At 32.3% G+C, this 23,126-nt stretch overlaps 1 protein-coding gene across 2 annotated transcripts; it reads left to right on the forward strand.

Annotated features, from left to right (window-relative positions):
• The first annotated feature begins 100 nt into the window (after nt 1–100).
• LOC132718318 (E3 ubiquitin-protein ligase TRIM36-like) lies at nt 101–22,851 on the forward strand. 2 transcript variants are annotated; one of them, XM_060702021.1, is made up of 7 exons: nt 101–1,068; nt 1,165–1,199; nt 1,848–1,939; nt 5,185–5,312; nt 6,720–6,829; nt 20,067–20,211; nt 20,466–22,851. In XM_060702021.1, exons 1-7 carry the CDS (start codon nt 210–212, stop codon nt 20,669–20,671), a joined length of 1,575 nt encoding a protein of 524 aa, XP_060558004.1. In that variant the 5' UTR covers nt 101–209; the 3' UTR covers nt 20,672–22,851. The 2 variants fall into 2 exon arrangements, with proteins under 2 accessions (XP_060558004.1, XP_060558003.1); XM_060702020.1 differs by having other exon boundaries at nt 101–1,199.
• Nucleotides 22,852–23,126: the final 275 nt, after the last annotated feature.

Below are 23,126 nucleotides of genomic sequence, written 5' to 3' on the forward strand. Positions count from 1 at the left end.
TAACCTTTACTCATTTTCATTAACCCATATCACTGTTTGTAATGTAAGAGTAACCTCCCTGTGACGAGTATCGTATATCAGTTCACATGTACACAAGGAAGTTTAAAACGGTGTTAATCTTGATACCGATTAAATTGTTTTGTTATACAATTGATGGATGTATGTGACATAGGTCTACTGTATATATTATAATTAATAAACCAACAAAAATGGCATCAAAATACGCTACTGAAGATCTAGATTCAGATGAAATTGTAGAAATGTATTGTGAATTGTGCAAAAAGAAAGGTAAACATCGTATCGCTGACGGATTTTGTGTGAATTGTGTCAAATATTTTTGTAAAGATTGCTTATCATATCATACTGAATTTCTACCTGATCATGTACATAAAGACAAGACTAATATGCCACAAGATGTGTGCTTAAACCCGTGTCCTAGTCACAGCGAGGATATCATCAAATTCTACTGCTCAAGTTGCAACATGTTTTTCTGTTCTGAATGTAAGAAGAACGGCCACAATGAATGTAAAAATGTTCATCATTTACCAGATCTTGTAAAAGATTTAGAAAAAGGAACAGAATTTTTAAACCTTGGGCAAGATTTAGATGCAGTTGTGGAAGAATCACAAATACACGTTTCTGTTCTGTCTGAGGCTAAGAAATTAATGGAAGCGATGTGTAGTGCGGCATTGTCAGAAATAGATTCAATGAGGGACCAACTTATCGAATATATAAATAGAAGTGTTGGAACAATAAAATCAGATTTGAAATCAATAGAAAACGCTGAAATGAAAACAATCCAAGATAATTGCTCAAAACTGTCTGCATTGATTTCCGAGACATCATCCATGAAATCTAAGATGGATCAGAAAGTACGGGAATGTAAAAGATGTGAATTGTTCATGGCCATGAAGGATATGCAAACGAAGCAAAAAGCCCTACAGCAAAAGGTATTGGAGATGAAGCGGCACAAGTTGAGAGACTTTGAGTTTGAAGCAAATAGCAGTATCAAATCTTTGATGAAAAATCATATTCCGTTGGGAAATCTAGTTTTCAAACAGAATGTAGGTACCACCTGTATTAAAGAGGAATCCGCACAAATGGGACAGACTGTAGGTACCACCTGTATAAAAGAGGAATCTGCACAAATGGAACAGAATGTAGGTACCACCTGTATAAAAGAGGAATCCGCACAAATGGTAAATATAGTGTTCATAATAATGATATTTACAATGACCCATAACACTAATTAACACACTATAGTGGTAGTGATAATGATAATGACATCAGTAACAATAACAGCAACAACAGTTATAATGATGATGATGATGATGATGATGATGATGATGATGATGATGATAATAATAATAATAATAATAATAATAATAATAATAATAATGATGTTATCATGTTTGGCTGAGACAGGACATTGTGATGAGGAGGTGGTCATAAGCTTATCCGTTGCTGATTGTCTTCCACAAGTTAGGAATTATCTAGAAATTATTTCATAATGTTAAAATTCCGTCGACAGTTTAGATCATGTAATTACTTCGGAAAGCTCATAGGTTCTATGACACTGTCACGAAAGTGCATGCTGCTTTGTATAAATAATTTGGACTTCTTTTCCAACACCTGTTATACAAGTTATTTATACAAAACAGCTTGCATTTTCTCATATGCTATTTGGTACTCTGAAGATCTAGATTCTCGATTCATTTTGATACATACGGAATATTTACTTTAAGCAAATACATAACGCACTTGTACAGTGATCAATATTAAAAAAACGACACAAACTTGACAAACTTGCATTCAAACGTTTACATTGAAATGATTTTTACATGCAGTCAAAGTCCATGGTAGATATACCAGATGTAGAAACACAGAAGTCGTTCGTTGCAAACCAATTACAGAAACCATTAATTGAAGGAGAGACATGGTAAGTTTTTAATTTAATATCTATATTATGATTTTGATTTACTTAATTTTAATCTATCAATTAATAAACTCGGAAACTTTGAACATTCTCATTTTTTTCTACAACTTTAGGTAACTGCACTTGTATCTCCCAAGACACCGTTTCAAGTTTGATTACTCGACAGCATATATTTTATCATCATCGGATACCCCAAAACCCGAATCATTAATATTTACATGTTATGTTACATGTTAATCCACCGTGGGTATCCGACGATGTAACATGTTAATCAACCATGAGTGTCCAACAATGATATTTTATATTTAAAGGTCCATTATAACCCAGAAATGCTTTTATTTTCATATCTCTAGAGGTTTTTATTTTTGGTGTACATTAATAGTTTCCAAATAGTTACTCATTTACCAATTACACGGTGATAGGGCGATTACCACAACTTTTCCGCGCAACGTCAAAATATCATCCTTCTGACCGAGACACCGTATATTTCTGGACAAAATATTAATGGCGGCATAAACAAATTCCAGGTAATAGCTTACAAAATATCTTACTGCTGGACATTGCAAGATTATTCCAATTGTTTAAGTATTCCATCGAATTTTTGAGACAATTTATTGTTAATCTAGCACAATACAATTCACAAAAAACACATACTTCGAAGAAATAGTGTTTACAAAAGATCGTGTGTACCTCAACATGACTCGTACTTGTCACAAAAACATGTGTTATAACGACGATGTCTTTGTTCAATGACCTAACGAGCTCGTATATTTATTATGGTTAACCCTAAGTTCAAGTTCCATACAAAATTGTGTGTTTCTATCGTAAATTTCAGGGAATATTTGTTGAAAAAAGGCCTACTGACCCGAATATTGGAGCACCGTACAACGCTGAATTCAAACACCGCATTCTTTTTCCGTTAGACCGATAAATACTGGAACCGTCTTCTTTTGAATTATACAATCGTCTTACAAATATGTTTTATAATAACTTTTATTTGATGAAAGTTTGATGAAAGATTGTTTACTTGCTGTTATGTTGCTGTTATATCATACGTTATGTTATGGAAAATTTCTGAAGGTCTGATCTGTGTTAATACTACCAGTTAGATAAGTGCAATGGTATCTATATATAGATAAGGATGTCTTTTCCTTTTCGAACTTATTCAAACTGATAAACCCCACATGGAAAGATTAAAGTTCTTGGCAGACTATACGTGTGGTCATCAAACAACATCGAGAAACAAAAGGAATGAACTATTTGTTAATGGGAATTTCTTATTGCATACTAATTTGATAAATTTGCAAAAGTCATAACACAAATTTTCATGGTGTAGTTTTTGCAGGAACCCGGGCAATATTTCCATAATCTCTTCAGTCATCGTCTCCAATGTGCTTTTTTTAAACAATCTTTTGCGAAAGTTTGACTTCATATTCTTTTTCTTATGTGGTGCGTTACGCATATCGTCCTGAAATACAGGGAGGCGCTGATCCATTGGCGTACTGCTGATATCAGAAGACTTAGTTGGGCGCTCTCCAGTTGCTGCAGTATCTGCAGCTTTGCCAATTTCGCACGTTGCTTTGGCTTGTTCAGACATAGGTTTGAACGTCTTCTTTTTCTGAAAGCAAACATTAATATCAAAAATCAACGGTGCTAAAAAGACAGAAAAATGCGGTGATTTTAAGGAGGAATAATGCGGTGCCCTAATCTTATGATTGACAAAGTTGTGCGGTGCCTTAAAATACACACGTGGAAACATAAAAATCATACCAAATAATGCAAATATACAAAAAACGGGTTATTTATGTATTGTAACTTGTTCATACGACAATAATGTACATATTTATATTGTATTTTGACTAGTTATATGAACTGAACGGACTAAAAATACGTTATATTTCGTAATCAAAGCAAGATTTTTTCAGTATACCCTAAATGTTTTCACTATCCTGACTTAATTAATGAAGCATTTTGCATGTAGTAAAGATAAATAAGTTTCAAGTTAAATGGCACATTCGATGAAAAAGAAAAAAATGATGATTTTACCTTGTTTTGAGCAAATTATATGCTGTTTTCGTCTCGGTTACAGGCTTGCTGTCCATTTTGTACCACAGAAATATACGGTGTCTCGGACAGAAGTAAGATATTTTGACGTTGCGCGGAAAAGTTGTGGTAATCGCCCTATCACCGTGAATTATCTCTTCGTATTGCTTTATGGCAATTACAACAGTTATAAAAAGATTTGTTAACATTATATTACTTTTATGACAAATTATTTCACATGTAGGGCTACTTTCTTCAAGTTACAGTCATGTAACTTGTTGTATAATAAAATTTTAATCTCTTCTATCATCTTGTCATGAAATGATCACTGTGAAACGAACACTTTTTGTTGTGAGACCAAAGTTTTCACAGATTCGGCTCAGTCAAAAATTGTGTTTTGTCTGCATAACATAACATAACATAAATAACATAACATAAATAACATAACATAAATAACATAACATAACATAAATAACATAAAATAACATAACATAAATAACATATCATAAATAACATAACATAACGCAACGCAACGCAACACAACACAACATATAGTTTATTAGCATAATATGTGTTAACATATATAGCCATTTATAATGCATGAAATACAGACATGAAATTTTTAACAGAAGAACGTGATCAATTCAAAAAAGGAAAAGTATATTGATAAAATGTACATTCAGTCAATTTTCAGAAACAATACAAGTTATCTGCAACTGTGACTAGAGGTTTTCAATAAGATTTGCGTCTCTTTGATCATTATATAGTATTATAGTATAAAATCCTTAGTAATTCACTTGCGTACACTGTCTTTATTTTGACTAGAGCCGTATGAACCACACTGGACATGTACCAAAAATATTGATTAGTTGAATAACAGTGCAAACGAAAGTATGATTTTACGATGTTTTGGGACAGCCGTCTTAAACGCATAATAATAATCCTTATATTGGTCAGAAGATTAACAAAATGTTCATGTGCTTATAACACGTTTGTTTTCCAAAAGACATAAGAATCAGTACTAATAATTTTTTATAACATTGTTATTTAAATAACTAATCTAAGTTTACAAAATGATTTCTTGTGATTATTTATACTTTCATTCATAACAGTAGGATGAGTAATATTTTCTTTAAATTAAGCGTTTGTATAAACAGCGCTGCGACTTAACTTGTTGTATGTCATATAAATGATTGCTATATCAGGTACATTATTGATATCAAATGGTTCAAACAGTGGAAAAGTTATGTTGGTTACGAGAACCGGGATCGCTTAAATGTAGGCGAGGAATTAGCTTATCCAGGGCCTATAGACAATACCCCTATTTTACAAGGTAATGTAATATTTAACCATTCAAATATGAAACAAAAAAATGCTAAAAATTACGGAAGCGTCCTAGTGCAATTTAACATGTTCTATAAAAATTATAACTCCTACGTAGGAGATAAAAAGCCTAATTAGGACTTTGTAACTGCTACGTATGACTTTATAACTCCTATGTAGGACAAGTCCTACGTAGGACTTAGTAACTCCTAGGTAGGAGATGAAAAGCCTAATTAGGAGTTTATAAATCCTACGTAGGAGTTTATAAGTCCTACGCATGGCTTTATAACTCCTACGTAGGAGATAAAAGACCTAATTAAGAGTTTATAAGTCCTACATAGGACTTTGTAACTACTACGTAGGAGATAAAAAAAAGCCTAATTAGGATTTCGTAGCTCCTACGTAGGACTTTACAACTCCTACGTAGGATTTGTAACTCATATGTAGGAGATAAAAAAACTAATAAGAAGTTTGTAACTCCTACGTAGAGCTTTATAAGTGTTCTCCTTCTAGGACTTGCAAAGAAGATAAAATCTTGAATTTTAAGATTTTAAAATCATTGCCTTTAAATCTTTGCCAATTACTGTAAAAGACTCGTTGAAATTGTCAGCAGTTTATAATGGAATATCAATTCATTATATTTTAAAGGTCCTCTTTTCCCAAAAAAAAACCATTATTTTGGTTATCTAAGTAGCCACTGCTAAAGCCCTATATATTCATATAAATTGTTTAAACTAGCTTATAAATCCATGGGAACGCCATATCGTCTGTAAAAAGCAAACTGATGACACACACACACATCGACTATTTATGTTTTCTTGTTTTCAATATAAATAACATATGCATTGCATTTATAGTTACGTTACACATGTATGCAGATTCAAAAGTTATAACAGTTACTGTCGATGCTCTTTTATGATTTAAAGTAACATAATTGATAATAAGATAATTAATGCATAAACATACAGATGCGGTCCTTAAGTTTTTAACAAAATAGAATTTATTATATGCCGGAGAAATGGACATTTTCTTGGCGCATCAGGGATATTTTTTTCTACAAAGGGAAAAATTTATGTTATCAAATGAAAACTGTTTCCATTTGATAACATAAATTGTTCCCTTTGTAGAAAAAAATATCCCTGACGCGCCAAGAAAATGTCCATTTCTCCGACATATAAACTTTCAAACATTAAAAAAATGAATTGTTAAACAAACTTTCATTAATATTCTATATTCAATATATATAATAAATTCTATTTTGTTAAATAATTGTAATTTATAAACATTCATTGTGCCTTTTATGCAAAATATCTCCAAATATTTTCGAATTAAACAAATCTTCCACAGCTGCAAAAAGACCTCTCGCATGCTTCTTTTTAAAAAAGCAAACTTGTTGTACCTATGTTTTACCTTTCAGAAGGAACGGATAAACTGAAAGAACACTTGATAGATAATTTAGATTATTCGCTTATTCCTGGAGAATGTTGGGAAATGTTGCTCTCTTGGTATGGATTATTGGAAGGACAGGTAGCAGTTATGTTATATGTTATATCTCTGTACGATTTCTTAAGGGGTTCTTTTACGAAAGGTCAGTCTTAAATCAGTTTGACTTGAAAAAACTGAATGTAAGAAGAGTTTTCATTGGTCATTTAAAAATTACAAAATGAAATTTGGGAATCTCATTGGCCATTCTAAAATAAAATGTGAAGGATACTGCAGTTATTGTCATTCTAAGTTCTAAACTAAAATGTAAAGGATAGTTCGTGTCATTATCAAAAGGAATGTAAAGGATAGTTCTAAAATAAAATGTGCAGGATAGTTCTTTAACTTTCTAGTTAAATTGCTTAGATATTTAAGATCTGTTTATTACATTGTACTTCCTCCCACAAAACATTTTACACTGCATTCAGATCTCATTACATTTTCTAGTGAACAGTTTTTTTTGTAAGAACTTACTGAATGTATTTTACACAAGATCTGAGTCTTAAATTTTGTCAAAAAAAAAAAAAAAAAAAAAAAAAAAAAAATAAAGAAAAAAAAAAAACGATAATAAAATCAGAACCTTATATGAACCCTAAATGTATAATGTTTTCAATGAGTGTCTAATATATTATATGATAATTGATGTGTTCAATGTATAATTTGAATGTAGGACAAAACCCCACCAGTTAAAACCCCACCACCTTTAATTTTTTAGAGTGGACAAAACCCCACCACTAAATTTTAAAGAGTGGACAAAACCCCATCACTAAATTTTACAGAGTGGACAAAACCCCACCACTTCAGTTTTATAGAGTGGACAAAACTTTCTTGTAAACATGTTAAAAAACAAACAATTGTGCATCAGCAGAAACTCAAAATAATGTGTGAACAACTCATCAATAAGGAGTTACAGTTTGTAACACTTTTTTTTGCAATCAAAACATCAATAAATAATCTGTTTTGTTCTTCGGGCATTTGGATTTAGTTTTTTGTGTACAGTTTGTAACACCTTTTTTGCATATTGCACATGCAAGATGTACATGCATTGTTAATAAAATTGTTCATTCTTATATTACACAAATGTTATATTGAAATTAAAAAATAAAATGTGAAAAAAGTGTGTATATTATATATATTGTTACGAGCCAGGCGTAACGAGAAAGAAAAGCCAGCAACAAACTTGTAACAATAACAATTTTATTACAGAAAAATTAATAAAGAAAATCAAAATAACAAATTATGTGTACAAATACATGAAGTCCAAATAAAAATGTAAAATTAAAATGTCTTATCTGATCCTGGAATGATCCTTTTTGAATAGCACAGTTAAATCCAAGTTAAATCCAAGAACACTTTAGAATAAATTCCCACAATAAAATCCACAAGAATAATTTATTTTAAAATCCAAGCTCCAATAATTCACTGAATATCCAAGTTGAAAAATACTCCAAATATATTGATGTCTTAAAAGGTAACTGATGACTTAAAGATCACTGATGACTTTAAAAGGTAATACGAAAGAAAAATGTCTCCTATATATATTAAGCTAAGAAGTTTCTAGAATAGTCTTCCATTTACTACAGTAATCATAATCTAGCAACTTCAACAATAAAGATCATTCCGGAAGTTTCTATCTAAATATAATGCATGAGTTTTCTACAACAGTTAAGAAAGTTCTAGTACATACATGTAGTTTATGTTCTAAAAATAGAACAATGATAATATTGGAAATACCAACTGGTCAGGTATAAATTGTATACATGTAATATGTTGCATACATAACAATATTATAATTCATCAAATCTTGCCCAATAAGTGGTGGGGTTTTGTCCACTCTGTGAAATTAAGTGGTGGGGTTTTGTCCACTCTATAAAATTTAGTGGTGGGGTTTTGTTTATAAATGAAGTATTTATAAAAAACAAAAATGCCTACCGACTGCGTAGGTGTTACTTACCGAAATACGGATGTGTGAAATTGGCGGCCCAGCGGCCTGGCGGCGTGAAGTTGGCTGCCCAACGGCCTGGCGGCGTGAAGTTGGCGGCCCAGCGGCCTGGCGGCGTGAAGTTGGCGGCCTGGCGGCGTGAAGTTGGCGGCCTGGCGGCCAAAAATTTTAATGTTGTAGAAATGTTATTTTAACAATAAAACGGCATTTAATGAAGTTTTAAAGATAATTATTGTTATTGAAAGGATATATAAAAAGAAAAAATCACTTTCAGAGAACTTTTTTATTTTCTCATTTTCCATTGCGTTGTGATTTCCCTATCCTCTATCTAACCCATGGATTGATTATTTTTCTCACTCACCTGGACACACAAGAAATTAGTGAAACTACTTGCTACGCGCATTACAACGTACCTAGTTTTGAAAAGCGGGGGCTTAGGCGCCTGACTTGCTATGATTAAAAAGCATTATGTACGTCCGCAGAAATTCTACTGACCAAGTTTATGTGTGATCCCTCATCAAAAAGCAAGGGTATCATGATAAAACACATCAATATTAAAGTCGTCATATAAGTGTTTATAAGGAATTCAGTCGGTTGACAAAAAGCGTTTACCGTTTACAAAGCTTTTTCTACTTATTTGGTTAATTTGGCAGAATTTTCAATTAAAATATATCAAAATGAGATTCGTCATCAAGAAGCATCTATTATTGAGAGATAATAAATTATAAACCCCCTTCATCATTTCCGATAGAGGACCTTATCTGTTCTAATGTTGTTCGAAACCGGTTTGTACCTTAAAGATTAAAGTGATGGCGTTTGTGTAGATGAGCTACGCAATTCGCGGGTCAGTGATTTCCCGCAAATATTACGAAAATTTGCAAACAATATTTTTTGCGTTTATTATTTATATCAGATACATAGGTAAATGTGTTGAGTACGTTTAAGATAATTATTTAGTAACGCAGTGGTCAAGTCCACTATAAGGGTGTAAAACAGTTATTATATTGTATTTATCATCTTTTAACGATATAAATAAACAAAAACTACCAATTTGCCAACTGTCCACTTAACGCAGTAGGTAAGACTGTCAGTTAAATTTCTAGTTGAATATCAATGCAAGGCAGGTTCGATTCGCAAAAATTATTTCTGTATGAAGAATTTTTAAACGCATTACGATTACATAATATTTTTATAATTTGAATATATGGATCAATATATAACATTATATGTTTACTTTTCTGATAATGCTTTCTCCTGATGTGTGGCGTTTTCTTTAACTGTACACAAGTGCATATCAACCCGTGTCCAAAAAATATCTGATGCATTTGTAACTATTTGAAACAAAACCGGTCAAATAAGAAAAAGATACATAAGACAGCCAAATGTAATAGTACTTATGTATATAACCATGATTCGACCATGAATATAACACTGAAACGGTCGCTCTGCCTACTGCGCTATCAAGGCACAAACAATCTCACGTTTTACTTTGTGTTTTATTCATAAGGCATCAACTTGCCTTAACTTTTTTTATGGAAAGCCATGGCTGTCTTATATTGTTCTTTTTCAATTTATTTAACCATTTGGATAATATATAAGTTCGCTTCGACTATATATGAATTGAAAACACCTAATTTAACCGGAATCCATTATATTAATCCACAGCTACAATATATAAAACCATACCGTCAGTGTATGAAACAGAGTTAGCAATATATAAGTTGATTTTCTCGATATATGATTCTAGTTTTTCAATATATGGTACCAAAGTAGCCATATATTGAATCAGATATCCTTATATGAAACCGAATTTTCAATATATTAATTCATTTTTCACTATATGTAACCAACTATCAATTTATAAAACCAAAGTAGAAATATATAAGTTGGTTATCACATTATATGATACCAATTCTTCAATATATGGTACCAAAATAGCCATATATGGAACCAGATATCATGGTATTTAACCGAATTATCAATATATTAATTCATTTTTCAATATATGAAACCAAAGTAGAAATATATAAGTTGGTTATCACATTATATGATACCAATTCTTCAATATATTGTACCAAAGTAGCCAGATATGGAACTAGATGCCCTGATATGAATATATATGTAATTCATTTTTACAATTTATGAAACCAATTTATCAATGTACGGAACCAAAGTAGCAATATATGACTTGATTATCATTTTATATGATACCAGTTCTTCAATATATGGAACCAGATGCCCTTATATTAAACCGAATTATTAATATATTATTTCATTTTTACAATATATGAAACCATTTTATTAATGTATGGAACCAAAGAAGCAGTATATAAGTTGATGTTTCATTCTATGATAGCAATTTCCATTATATGGAACCAAAAAAGCCTATTTTCAAGTCAACAAGTCAAAGGCCGAGGTCACTGGGTTCTGTTATTACAATGCATACACTTTTTCATGAAATTAATTATATGACTGGTTATTTTTAATCTTTGTGAGTAGATTAACCTTGATGTGTCCTACTGGCCATGCCCATTTTTGATCAAAGGTAAAGGTCGAGATAAATTTATGTTTAAATATGTTCTTGTTTATGGTCAGTACGACTCAGTAGCTTAAATTAAGACTTTGAAATTTTACATACACCTCGTACATATATAACGATAAGTTTTGCCTGCCCAGCCAATTTCAAGGCCAAAGTAATTGAATGTGACGTTAAATTCAAATATTTCCTTATTTAGAAAATGTGCAGTTTGCCATTAGTGAAGCACGCTGGTCTTTTTACAGTTCAACAACGAATATTGGCGCGAAACTGTAATACCGGTGCGAGGATAGAATACAGCCTTTAAAAAAGTCCTGTCAGTATAATGACATTTTGGTTCCACGCATTGCTCATTTGGTTCCATATATTGGAAAAGTGGATTCATATACTAGCAACCTATGACAATATATTGAGGAATTGGTGCCATATAATGTAAAAATCAACATATATATATGGGAACTTCAGTCCAATACATTGATAAAATGGTTTCATATATTGTAAAAACGATTTAATATATTGATAATTCGGTTTTATATAAGGACATCTGGTTCCATATATTGCTACTTTGGTATCATATATTGAAGAACTGGTATCATATAATGTGATAATCATCTTATATATTGCTACTTCGGTTACATACATTAATAAACTGGTTTCATATATTGTAAAAATGAATTAATATATTGATAATTCGGTTTCATATCAGGACATCTGGTTCCATGTATTGCTACTTTGGTACAATATATTGAAGAATTTGTATCATATAATGTGATTACCAACTTATATAGTTCTACTTTGGTTTCATAAATTGATAAATTGGATTCATATATTGAAAAATTAATTGATATATTGATAATTCGGATTCATATAAGGATATCTGATTCCATACATGGCTACTTTGGTACCATATATTGAAGAACTGGAATCATATATTGAGAAAATCAACTTATATATTGCTTACTCTGTTTCATACACTGACGGTATGGTTTCATATATTGTAACTGTGGATTAACATAATGGATTCCGGTTTAATAAGAAGGTGTTTTCAATTCATATATAGTCGAAGTGATCTTATATATTATCCAAATAGTTAAGAACAATATAAGACAGCCATGGCTTTCCATATTTTTTTCGCATTGTTATCAATCTTTGTTATGTAAACAAAGGTTTAAGTCGAACTCGATAACGTTTACATTAACGGGTCATACCATTATGATATAATGCGTTATTCCGTTATTTCACTTTGCAATTTTATTGATATATAGAAGAATGAAAGTGGATATGGATACGTACAACTGAGCAGCGTAGTGGTTAGAGAGTTCTGATTATGAGGAGAAAGTTGGATGATATATTCTATTATTCATTTAGTGTTAAGTGTCTTGCTCAAGAAAATAACGGCTTGCCCCTGACTGGCTTTGTGCCCACACGGCGAGCGATACATAGATGACTAACCACTCGCCATAATAAAACTTTAATTTATTTATTATAAATATACATGCACAATAAGTACTATGATATAGTAATGACATGGTTATAAAGATATTTATTTCGTGTACAAGTTATGTTTTTATTTTTAAAATATGTTAGAGAATAATATGACCGTATGACCGTTATAAAATAAGATTATATTCCAAATATTGGCATCATTGTAACAAAAATGTATTTTTACCATAATTCATGCGGTGTTGAGGTATAACTACTATGCGATGCAGATGGAAAATGGGTGCAAAACCTTAATAATTTTAATAAGAAAGCAAAGGTACAGTACATTTATTCTGGGAATATCCGTATATACAACATCATAAGAATGAAGTGTTGTAGTACAGCAATAGCAAGAATGATATATTGATAAACATGTGATGCATGATAATAATTTAAACAATTACATACATTTACAAGCAACATACAACATATACAAATGTTAAAACAAATCAATGTTTAAAAATTACAAGTTCACGTATTGAACTTTAACAAATAATAGCGTTAAAATAACAACATGGAAACATTCAATACATTTTTCACCCGAATAACGACTAATTTACACGTGTGCTAGCAATCGGAATCCCGACCATTCAACCTTTCAGTTTCATTCAATAACAAGGAGGAAATCTTTTAGGGTATGACCATAACCCCATGCTATAATCATGAGTTATTGTTAATAAATGTGTAAGCAAAAGTTATTTTGTATAGTCAGTAAAAGATGATTACCTGACTTATACTCATGGTTGGGACGGGGAGAATAAATTGGATGGGACCCGAAAAAAAAAGTTTTAAAACTTCATAAACGACCATTCATATTTGTTACAGAAATTGTACACAATACATTATTAGCCTGCATTCAAGTCTGTCATTCTTATGTGCTTCTGTTCGGCTGATCGATATTATCAAAAACACGAACACGTATGAAATAACGCGTATGTATGTAATGAATAAGCAAAAAATATCAACGCCTGAATCCCAGGCGTACCATACATAAAACAAGTTTATGCCGCTACCTTCACAAAAATGATAAAAGATCTCTCAAAGTGATCCTTTGCTTATATATCTTTTAAATAACAAAAACTTCATTCAATAACATTTTTTATATCAGTTCAATAACTGTAAAATTTTAAAGGTCACCAACTTCACAAAAATTATAAAATAAAGAAAAAAAGTGATCTGAAAGTGATTTTTTCTTTTTATATATCCTTTAAATAACAATTATTATCTTTAAAACTTCATTAAATGCCGTTTTATTGTTAAAATAACATTTCTACAACATTAAAATTTTTGGCCGCCAGGCCGCTGGGCCGCCAACTTCAAAAAAATGAAAAAATCAAAAAAATCTCTGAAAGCGATTTTTTCTTTTTATATATCCTTTAAATAACAATAATTATCTTTAAAACTTCATTAAATGCCGTTTTATTGTTAAAATAACATTTCTACCACATTAAAATTTTTGGCCGCCAGGCCGCTGGGCCGCCAACTTCACAAAAATGACAAAATAAAGAAAAAAGTGATCTGAAAGTGATTTTTTCTTTTTATATATCCTTTAAATAACAATTATTATCTTTAAAACTTCATTAAATGCCGTTTTATTGTTAAAATAACATTTCTACAACATTAAAATTTTTGGCCGCCAGGCCGCTGGGCCGCCAACTTCAAAAAAATGAAAAAATCAAAAAAATCTCTGAAAGCGATTTTTTCTTTTTATATATCCTTTAAATAACAATAATTATCTTTAAAACTTCATTAAATGCCGTTTTATTGTTAAAATAACATTTCTACAACATTAAAATTTTTGGCCGCCAGGCCGCTGGGCCGCCAACTTCACAAAAATGACAAAATAAAAAAGTTCTCTGAAAGTGATTTTTTCTTTTTATATATCCTTTAAATAACAATAATTATCTTTAAAACTTCATTAAATGCCGTTTTATGTTAAAATATCATTTCTACCACATTAAAATTTTTGGCCGCCAGGCCGCTGGGCCGCCAACTTCACAAAAATGACAAAATAAAGAAGTTCTCTGAAAGTGATTTTTTCTTTTGATATATCCTTTAAATAACAATAATTATCTTTAAAACTTCATTAAATGCCGTTTTATTGTTAAAATAACATTTCTACCACATTAAAATTTTTGGCCGCCAGGCCGCTCGGCCGCCAACTTCACAAAAATGAGAAAATAAACAAGTTCTCTGAAAGTGATTTTTTCTTTTGATATATCTTTTAAATAACAATAATTATCTTTAAAACTTCATTAAATGCCGTTTTATTGTTAAAATAACATTTTTACAACATTAAAATTTTTGGCCGCCAGGCCGCTGGGCCGCCAACTTCACGCCGCCAGGCCGCTGGGCCGCCAACTTCACGCCGCCATGCCGCTGGGCCGCCAACTTCACGCCGCCATGCCGCTGGGCCGCCAACTTCACGCCGCCAGGCCGCTGGGCCGCCAACTTCACACATCTGTTATACGGCAGGTTCGTTTAGAAACACATACATCTTAAAGTGTTCCATTTTTCCAGAGTAATAACCCTACAGGAATTGTTATGCCATTGTTGTGCAAGCTCTGCTTACACTTCTTTAATATTTTGCATGGAAAACTAACCTTTGCTTTAGGCGATTTAGAAATGTAGTGAGGTCAATTTGTGTTTTATAAGTATGTTATATATGAAAAATGCGCTCTTGAAGTGCTTTTGTTTAATGGAGTACGTATATTGTCTCAGTAAGTGATTCAAGCGTCACGAATATTTATACCCCCGCACAACAAAGTTGTAAGGGGGTATACTGGAATCAGCTTGTCCGTCCGTCCGTCCGTCGGGTTTTCCTTGTCCGCCCAATAACTTGAGATTCCTTTGACCCACAGTCTAATATTTGACATGGAGGTTAGTCATGATTAGTAGATGACCCCTATTGATTTTGAGGTTACTGGATCAAAGGTCAAGGTCACAGGGGCCTTGACTTTCAAAAGCTTGTCCGCCCAATAACTATAGATTCCTTTGGCCCACAGTCTTCATATTTGGCATGGAGGTTAGTCATGATTATTACATGACCCCTATTGATTTTGAGGTCACTGAGTCAAAGGTCAAGGTCACAGGGACCTTGACTTAAAAAAGCTTGTCGCCCAATAACTTGAGATTCCTTTGACCCACAGTCTTCATATTTGGCATGGAGGTTAGTCATAATTAGTAGATGACTCCTACTCATTTTGAGGTCACTAGGTCAAAGGTCAAGTTTACAGAGGCCTTGACTAAATAAAAGCTTGTCCGCCCAATAACTTGAGATTCCTTTGACCCAGGCTTCATATTTGGCATGGAGGTTAGTCATGATTAGTAGATGACCCCTATTGATTTTGAGGTCACTGGGTCAAAGTTCAATGTCACAGGGGCCTTGACGACAAAAAGCTTGTCCGCCAAATAACTTGAGATTCCTTTGACCCACAGTCTTCATATTTGGCATAGAGGTTAGTCATGATTACTAAATGACCCCTATTGATTTTGAGGTCACTGAGTCAAAGATCAAGGTCACAGGGGCCTTGACTAAAAACTTGATTTTAAAATTTTCACATTTGAAGCATGGAGAATACATATCTTAGCAATGCACTGGCTTAGTGACCTAAAATTTGGCAGGGTGGTTGTCTTTGAGCTCTCAATGGTCTCTGTTGATTCTGACAAAGTGGTATGCGGGGGTATTCACGCCATGACAGTGGCAGTTCTAGTTTCAATGGTTTAGTAGATCAAGGACACAGGTTATTTTTTTAATTGAGTTGCTCAAACCTTTGAAACATGAAAGTGGCTCTTCTCATTATGGGTTTTTACACGGCGTTTCAATGAGATATACATTTGCCTAAAGTATCATGGGACAGTTATTCTATGGCTCAAGTATTTGACCTTGAACATCAACTTGAACATCAGCATTAAAATGGCTCTAAAATTGATGAATTATGATTTTTTTACGAAGACTCCATGAAAAAAATATATCATTAGATTAACAAGACAGTCTCCGAAGCGTGATTTAGAGTTGAACATAAATTATATCATTGATATTAAGTGTGGCATGTAAAATATTTAATACAAATGTTGTCTGAACGTGTTTTGTATGATAACAATATGCATTGTTACACCGCACTTTGGGGTCAAACGCACTTTGGGGTCCGACTTCGCACCGCACTTTAGGGCCCAACGCACTTTGGGGTCAAAATCGAGAAATTGACCCCAAAGTGCGTTATTATGCTACATATCAACGCACTTTGTGTTCAAAAATTCTGAAGGTGTCAACTGAGTTCTGCTTAAATACTGAGTTCTGACTTATTTTCGATCTGCGACATTGAAATATTTGAGGTGGAGTTCAATATTGCGGTTTGATGCTTAAGTGATAAAAGTTTCATTAATTTTACCACTTGAAATATCTAAAATTATGTCCATATAACAAATTAATTTAGTACATAAATTATTAATGTATCCTAAACTTAAAAAATGCTGCGAAAAAATATCATGTTCTGTCAATCATAACTTTTTGTGCCATATTAAGCCCTATTTTAAATATGATGGGGATGAAATAAAATGCAGTTAATATTTTTCCAAAAAAAAAAACAACAACTATAAAATACTCTATTGCAATGTTCTGGTGAAATATCCAGTTTCTAGATCAGACTATAAATAGTTAGTACATTAATTAGTTAATACATTATTAAGTTTATCAACAAACTTAAGTTTTTTGTAAGCTCCGTAACAACCGTTCGCCAGAGTTTTTTTAATGGGAAATCTTACATACTTCTTTCGAAATGGCAAAACATGAATATTTTAATGTTTGAATAAAAGTATCAGAGAAATTTAAGATACTTGTTACCTGAATAAAGTAGCGATAAATGTGAAAAAAAATTGTCATAAAAGTAGCAAAATGTAAACAATGTAGTATTTGACTTCCATATAAATGACTAATTCACTATAACTGTACACATTGCCAAAAAGCAACAGATGAAAAAAGATGGCCAATGACTAACTTTTGGATACTATTGAAGTACACCAAAATTAAAAAGAAGCTTAAGAAATACAAATAAAAGCACAATTGGCCTTTATAATATATGGGGGATCGGGACCATCCCGTCTGGACCCCCCTAGTGAGAACTTTACATTATTGTATTTTCTGATCGCAATGCTGACATTCAATCTCTGGCACAGCGCTTCACGACAACCCTAACAACAAGATTAGTAGTTCTCAAAACAGCTTAAAATTAGCGATGTAAAAGAAAGAAGTATTTTTATTTTGTTACAAGTTTCCAACAAATTACAACGTTGGCTTATAGCATTGTCAATAAATGCACAATCACAAATTACGCGGATGATTATCATTTTAATCAATGAAAATGCCATTTTTAGCGATGTCGATTACCGAATACTTCAGATAAATCTGACTGTCGAGTAGTGGAATATATACATGTCCGCCTGTTTTGGCGAGAAGATTTTTGTAAATTATTTACATCAGTGTTAAACAACAAGTTTATCGTGAACAAAATACATCGAAATTCTATATATTCAGTTTTCTTCGTATAACTTCCCCGTTGTGCAGGGGTAACATGCTCGTCCAAGGTGCGAGTGGTCTGGCGTTCAAATCCCAGTCGAGACAACTATTTTTTTAAGTGTCTTTTTTAAGCCACGATATGCAAGGATAAAATGTGGCTGTTATAAAAAGATTATCATAAATGATTTTTGATGCAACTCTGGTCATGCAAAATTCCGTATGTATCAAACTCAAACTGTTACAGTAAAAAATATAAACGCAGTCACTGCATCTCGGTGCCCTGCAAGATTAATTGTAGTATATAAAAATAAACTTATACAGGAAAATGCATACAGATATACAGTACGATTTAGTTGTAAAGATCAGAAAATACAACAGAGCTTGCAGCCCTTTGATTATGAATGTGTGACTACTTAAATAGTTTATGATATTTTTATGTCCTGCCTGTACGGACAACTACTTAAGGCCGGATCTACACCTAGTCAAGTTTCTTAAATGTCACATTTAGATAAGCTAAACAAATGGCCATTTCAACATATAATCAGGCACAATTTTTACTGAAATGTCTTATTAAGATTTCCCAGAATTTATACCTTTGTCTATGCTAAGACTATTATATTTCTAAAAAATGTATAAATAAAAATAAACGGGAAAATGATGCAATTAGCTAAAAACAATGGAGTTAATGAAAGGTGTACATTCTTTTGAAATAAATGGAAAATGTGAGAAAAATATATTTTGAGCTTATTAATTGATACAAATTCTTTACTTGATGAAAGTTCTTCACTCATTTAAAATCCCTGTTGATTCTACTATAATTCAGGACACATGTTTTGCCTCTATTCAATACCTTGTGTTTTGTTTACCATTGGCTTTGACTGCAATATACTATTTGAAACATCATGAGAATTCATTTTATTGATTGAATTTTTATGACCCCAAAGTGCGGTCGCTTGTATGATGTTAAAAAATGCATATGTACCTGTTTAACGCACTTTGGGGTCAAAATTGGACCCCAAAGTGCGTAACGCACTCTGGGGTCGGACCCCAAAGTACGTTACGCACTTTGGGGTCGAACCCCAAAGTGCGTTTGACCCCAAAGTGCGGTGTTACAATGCATAATATAAATTATACAATACAAGGCAAAATCTATCTGGAACGTGATACACTTTATTGTTAATTAAATGGTCTGTTTTGGAAACCTTTTTGGTAATTTTGCACAGGATTCCATTGAGTGTACGACATAAAAACTGTCCATTGCATTATAAATCTATTTTTTACTAAAGCGTCCTGGTGCCAATTTAACATGTTCTATAAAAAATGATAAATCCTACGTGGGAGATAATTAAAAAAGCCTAATTAGGACTTTAAAACTCCTACGTAGTAGATTTAAAGAACTATAAATAGGAGTTACTAACTCCTCCGTAGGAGTTATCATTTTTTAATAGAACATGTTAAATCGGCACAAGGACGCTTCCGTAATTTTTAGACGTAATCATTATTTTATCACCAATTCATAACGGTATTCGAAACTGCTGCTATCACTACATTAAACATTTCACAAATACTTTGATAATTTGATAGACTTATTCAACTCAAAATTATATGAATAGTAACCAGTGACATTTAAAACTAGTAAACGTGTTTGGTTAATTCATTGTTTTTGTAAGAACAATGTGTCTTGTCACAGAATTTACATCATTATTTGATTCAACTAATTATATATGGTCATTATTCAGGGTACAGAAGCGAAAAATATTTTTTTGTAATAAAGATTATCAGGTTGTTACATGTTTTGTTTGTTCAGAAACCATTACCAAGAAAAGTGATAGAAGAAGGTGTTTATGGTAAATCGTTAAAAGTGGAAGTTTACCCGTGGCATCTGAAGATTTATGATAACTCTAAACCAGATGATGTTATTACAAAAACTTTCAGCAGAAGTGATACAGTCCGTAAGATCATTTTTGTCGTGTCGTTTTTTTTAAGTTTATATTTTTGTCTTTTTTACAAAATTAAAAAAATATATATTGAGATATAACTATGGTCAACTATGTAAAAGGAAAAGAACAACAAACAAACAAACAAACTAATAAATAAATAAAAAAAAATAAATAAATAAATGAATTAATTAATAAATAAAATCATATTTAATATTCTTACATTTTCACATTATTAACAGTGATCAATTTATTCGATTCATATGTAGGCAAACTTGAAGAAGTAATGCGTAGGGAATTTAGCATACCCAATGATAAAGAAGTCCGGTTATGGAATATGTATATGACAAACATGTACGAACAGTTGGCGGACAAAGACAAGACGTTACAGGAGGCAGGGTTATATCAGGGTCAAGTAATCGTGATAGAGCAGAAAAATCCCGACGGATCATGGCCTAAAGGAATAAAAAAATAAAAAAATTGAATACAAAGTAACTAAAGCAATGAGTAGAGTTTTAAAATTGATGGAAAAAAAAATATAAAAAAAGTGAAATCGGATATTTAGCTAAAGGAACGATATTCATTAAAGCTATAACTACATTCCAAAGATTAGAACTATGCATTTATTTCATTATTTAAATGGTGTACTGTATAGAGGAAAAACTATTTTATAACATGTTTTCGATGGTTTATAGAGATATATCAGTGAAATATAAAACTGATAATTTCACTGTTGAAACAGTGAAAATATCATTTTGTTAAGTTCACTGTTTTGAATTTAAGCCCTTTCAGTTGTTTCGATGAAATACTAGCGTGCACAGTACTGGGAACCAACTTAATGACGTGACGTCGTTAATGACGTCACGTTGTTTTATTATTTGGCGAGCTTTGCATTTAGTATTAGGAAAACATGTCTTTTTAAGCGTTTCTTTGCATATAATAAAAAGAAAAGTTGTTAAGTTTAGTGTAAGATCGAAATTTATTTAACCTCGTGAAATCAAAAGTTAATTTTTCACTCGTGGCTGCGCCACTTGTGAAATATACCTTTTGGTGCTCACTCGGTGAAATATATTCCGATCTTACACTGAACTAAACAAATTTATTACCCTTCCAGATTTTTTCCGCCTTTTTGATTGGATATTGATCACCCGAAAGAAATTGATATTACCGAGCCAGACGGGTAATATACACACTAAATTACCCCGTTGGGTACCCCACGTTCTAAACAACATGCTCTGTGGCGATGCGCGTACGGTTTGATTTTACGCGATGTAAATTCCGATTTACGAGCATTTTTCAACTGTCAAATGATAAATATTTACCAAAATAGAGTAATCATACATATCCCATCAGTATTGAAAACAAATATGACATTGTGAAAGCTTGATATTAATTCCAAAAAGGTGCGTTCAACAGACTAGTCCTTTTCTCCAATTTACATGCGTTAGGTTCGAAAGAAAATACGTCATGTATTTATGTGACGTCATGTAGAGGTGAAGGGGTACCCTAAAGGGAATCTTATTTCGACGTTTCATTTGAAGTAGCAATGATTTATTTTAAGATCGTCTTAACTCGGCAGGGGAAGGGTAATAAAATTATTATTTTGGTTTTGGAGTGATATATGTGGATATATTACCTGTCAAGATAAAATATCACCCTCGCCTAACGGCTCGGGTAATATAAAATCTTGACAAGTAATATATCCACATATATCACTCCAAAACCAAAATAACATATAATCCTCTATATGTTCCAGAGCTGTATATATGCATGAGACTGAATAATAAACTTTCTGTTATGTTCTGATTAAAATATACAATAAACATATAAAACTTGCACCTTAATATTGCCTGTTGTAAATTGTCAGCTCTTAAGACATTTTGGTACATATATAGAGTATATTGAATAAGTGTAAGTTTAATACTGAATTTATTGAACGAGTTGAATAAAATTATATAATGCGAGCCTCTTGCGAGCATATTATTTTAATCAACGAGTTTAATACGCGGAAAGTCCGAGCGGGGCCGAAGGCCCCGCGAGGGCTGTAGCGCTCTTAGATAACATGTATGACGCGTATCAATTCAAATGAAATCAAATTCAAACTAAATAAAAATTTCAAAAAAAATATATCCTATACCTAATGAGCTGTGAAAAAATCCTTAGTTAATGGGCGCCGCCATTTTGAAATCCCTTTGAGCTAAATATAGATATCAGAGTGCTTTTAATGAGCGTCTGAATAATTCAGACTATTGCTAGCAGACGCATGCTAAGTAACACTTCCGGTGAAAGAATGATGTACAAAATCAGAAAATAAACCTGCATTTCATTGATAAGAATTAAAGTAACGATTATATATTAAAAAGTTTCTTTAACATATCATTTTTGATAAATTAGCACATTAAAAATAACGTTAAAACAACAACTGTGATTAGAGATTAACAAAAATGGAGGACGTGATTTTCCGAACGCCGACGCATGCGCAGGGGTTCCCCTTTATGTTCGGAGATTTTCGGAATATTCCGAGCGCTCCGACGATAGGTTGAACACCACCAATTTATTCGTTTTTGTTTATGGTACAAAATATCTTCAAGAAAGATCTGGTTTACATGTACACTAATATGTTATGCTAAAATCATAATTCATTAGAGCTTTCCGCGCCATAGGTAGCACCTAATTTCATATTAGCGAGCTCGACGAGCTTTACGGTAACGCGAGTACCTGCTAAGTGATGGTTTTGAAAACTTTCGTCCAAAGTACCAAATTGGACACATCGCAACCTTTCGAATTTAAAGATAACGGTAAAAACTGAGGAATTCTGACTGAAAACGGATGTGTAGACTGGTCACCTGCGCACGTCTATGGGAACCATAATTGGACAGGGAACCAGAATAACGGAAGCTGTGTATAAAAAATGAAAATCGAAAGCGCCA

The sequence above is a fragment of the Ruditapes philippinarum genome, unplaced genomic scaffold, assembly GCF_026571515.1.
Source record: "Ruditapes philippinarum isolate M1 unplaced genomic scaffold, ASM2657151v2 ctg5239_1_1_1_1, whole genome shotgun sequence".
NCBI lineage: Eukaryota > Metazoa > Mollusca > Bivalvia > Venerida > Veneridae > Ruditapes > Ruditapes philippinarum.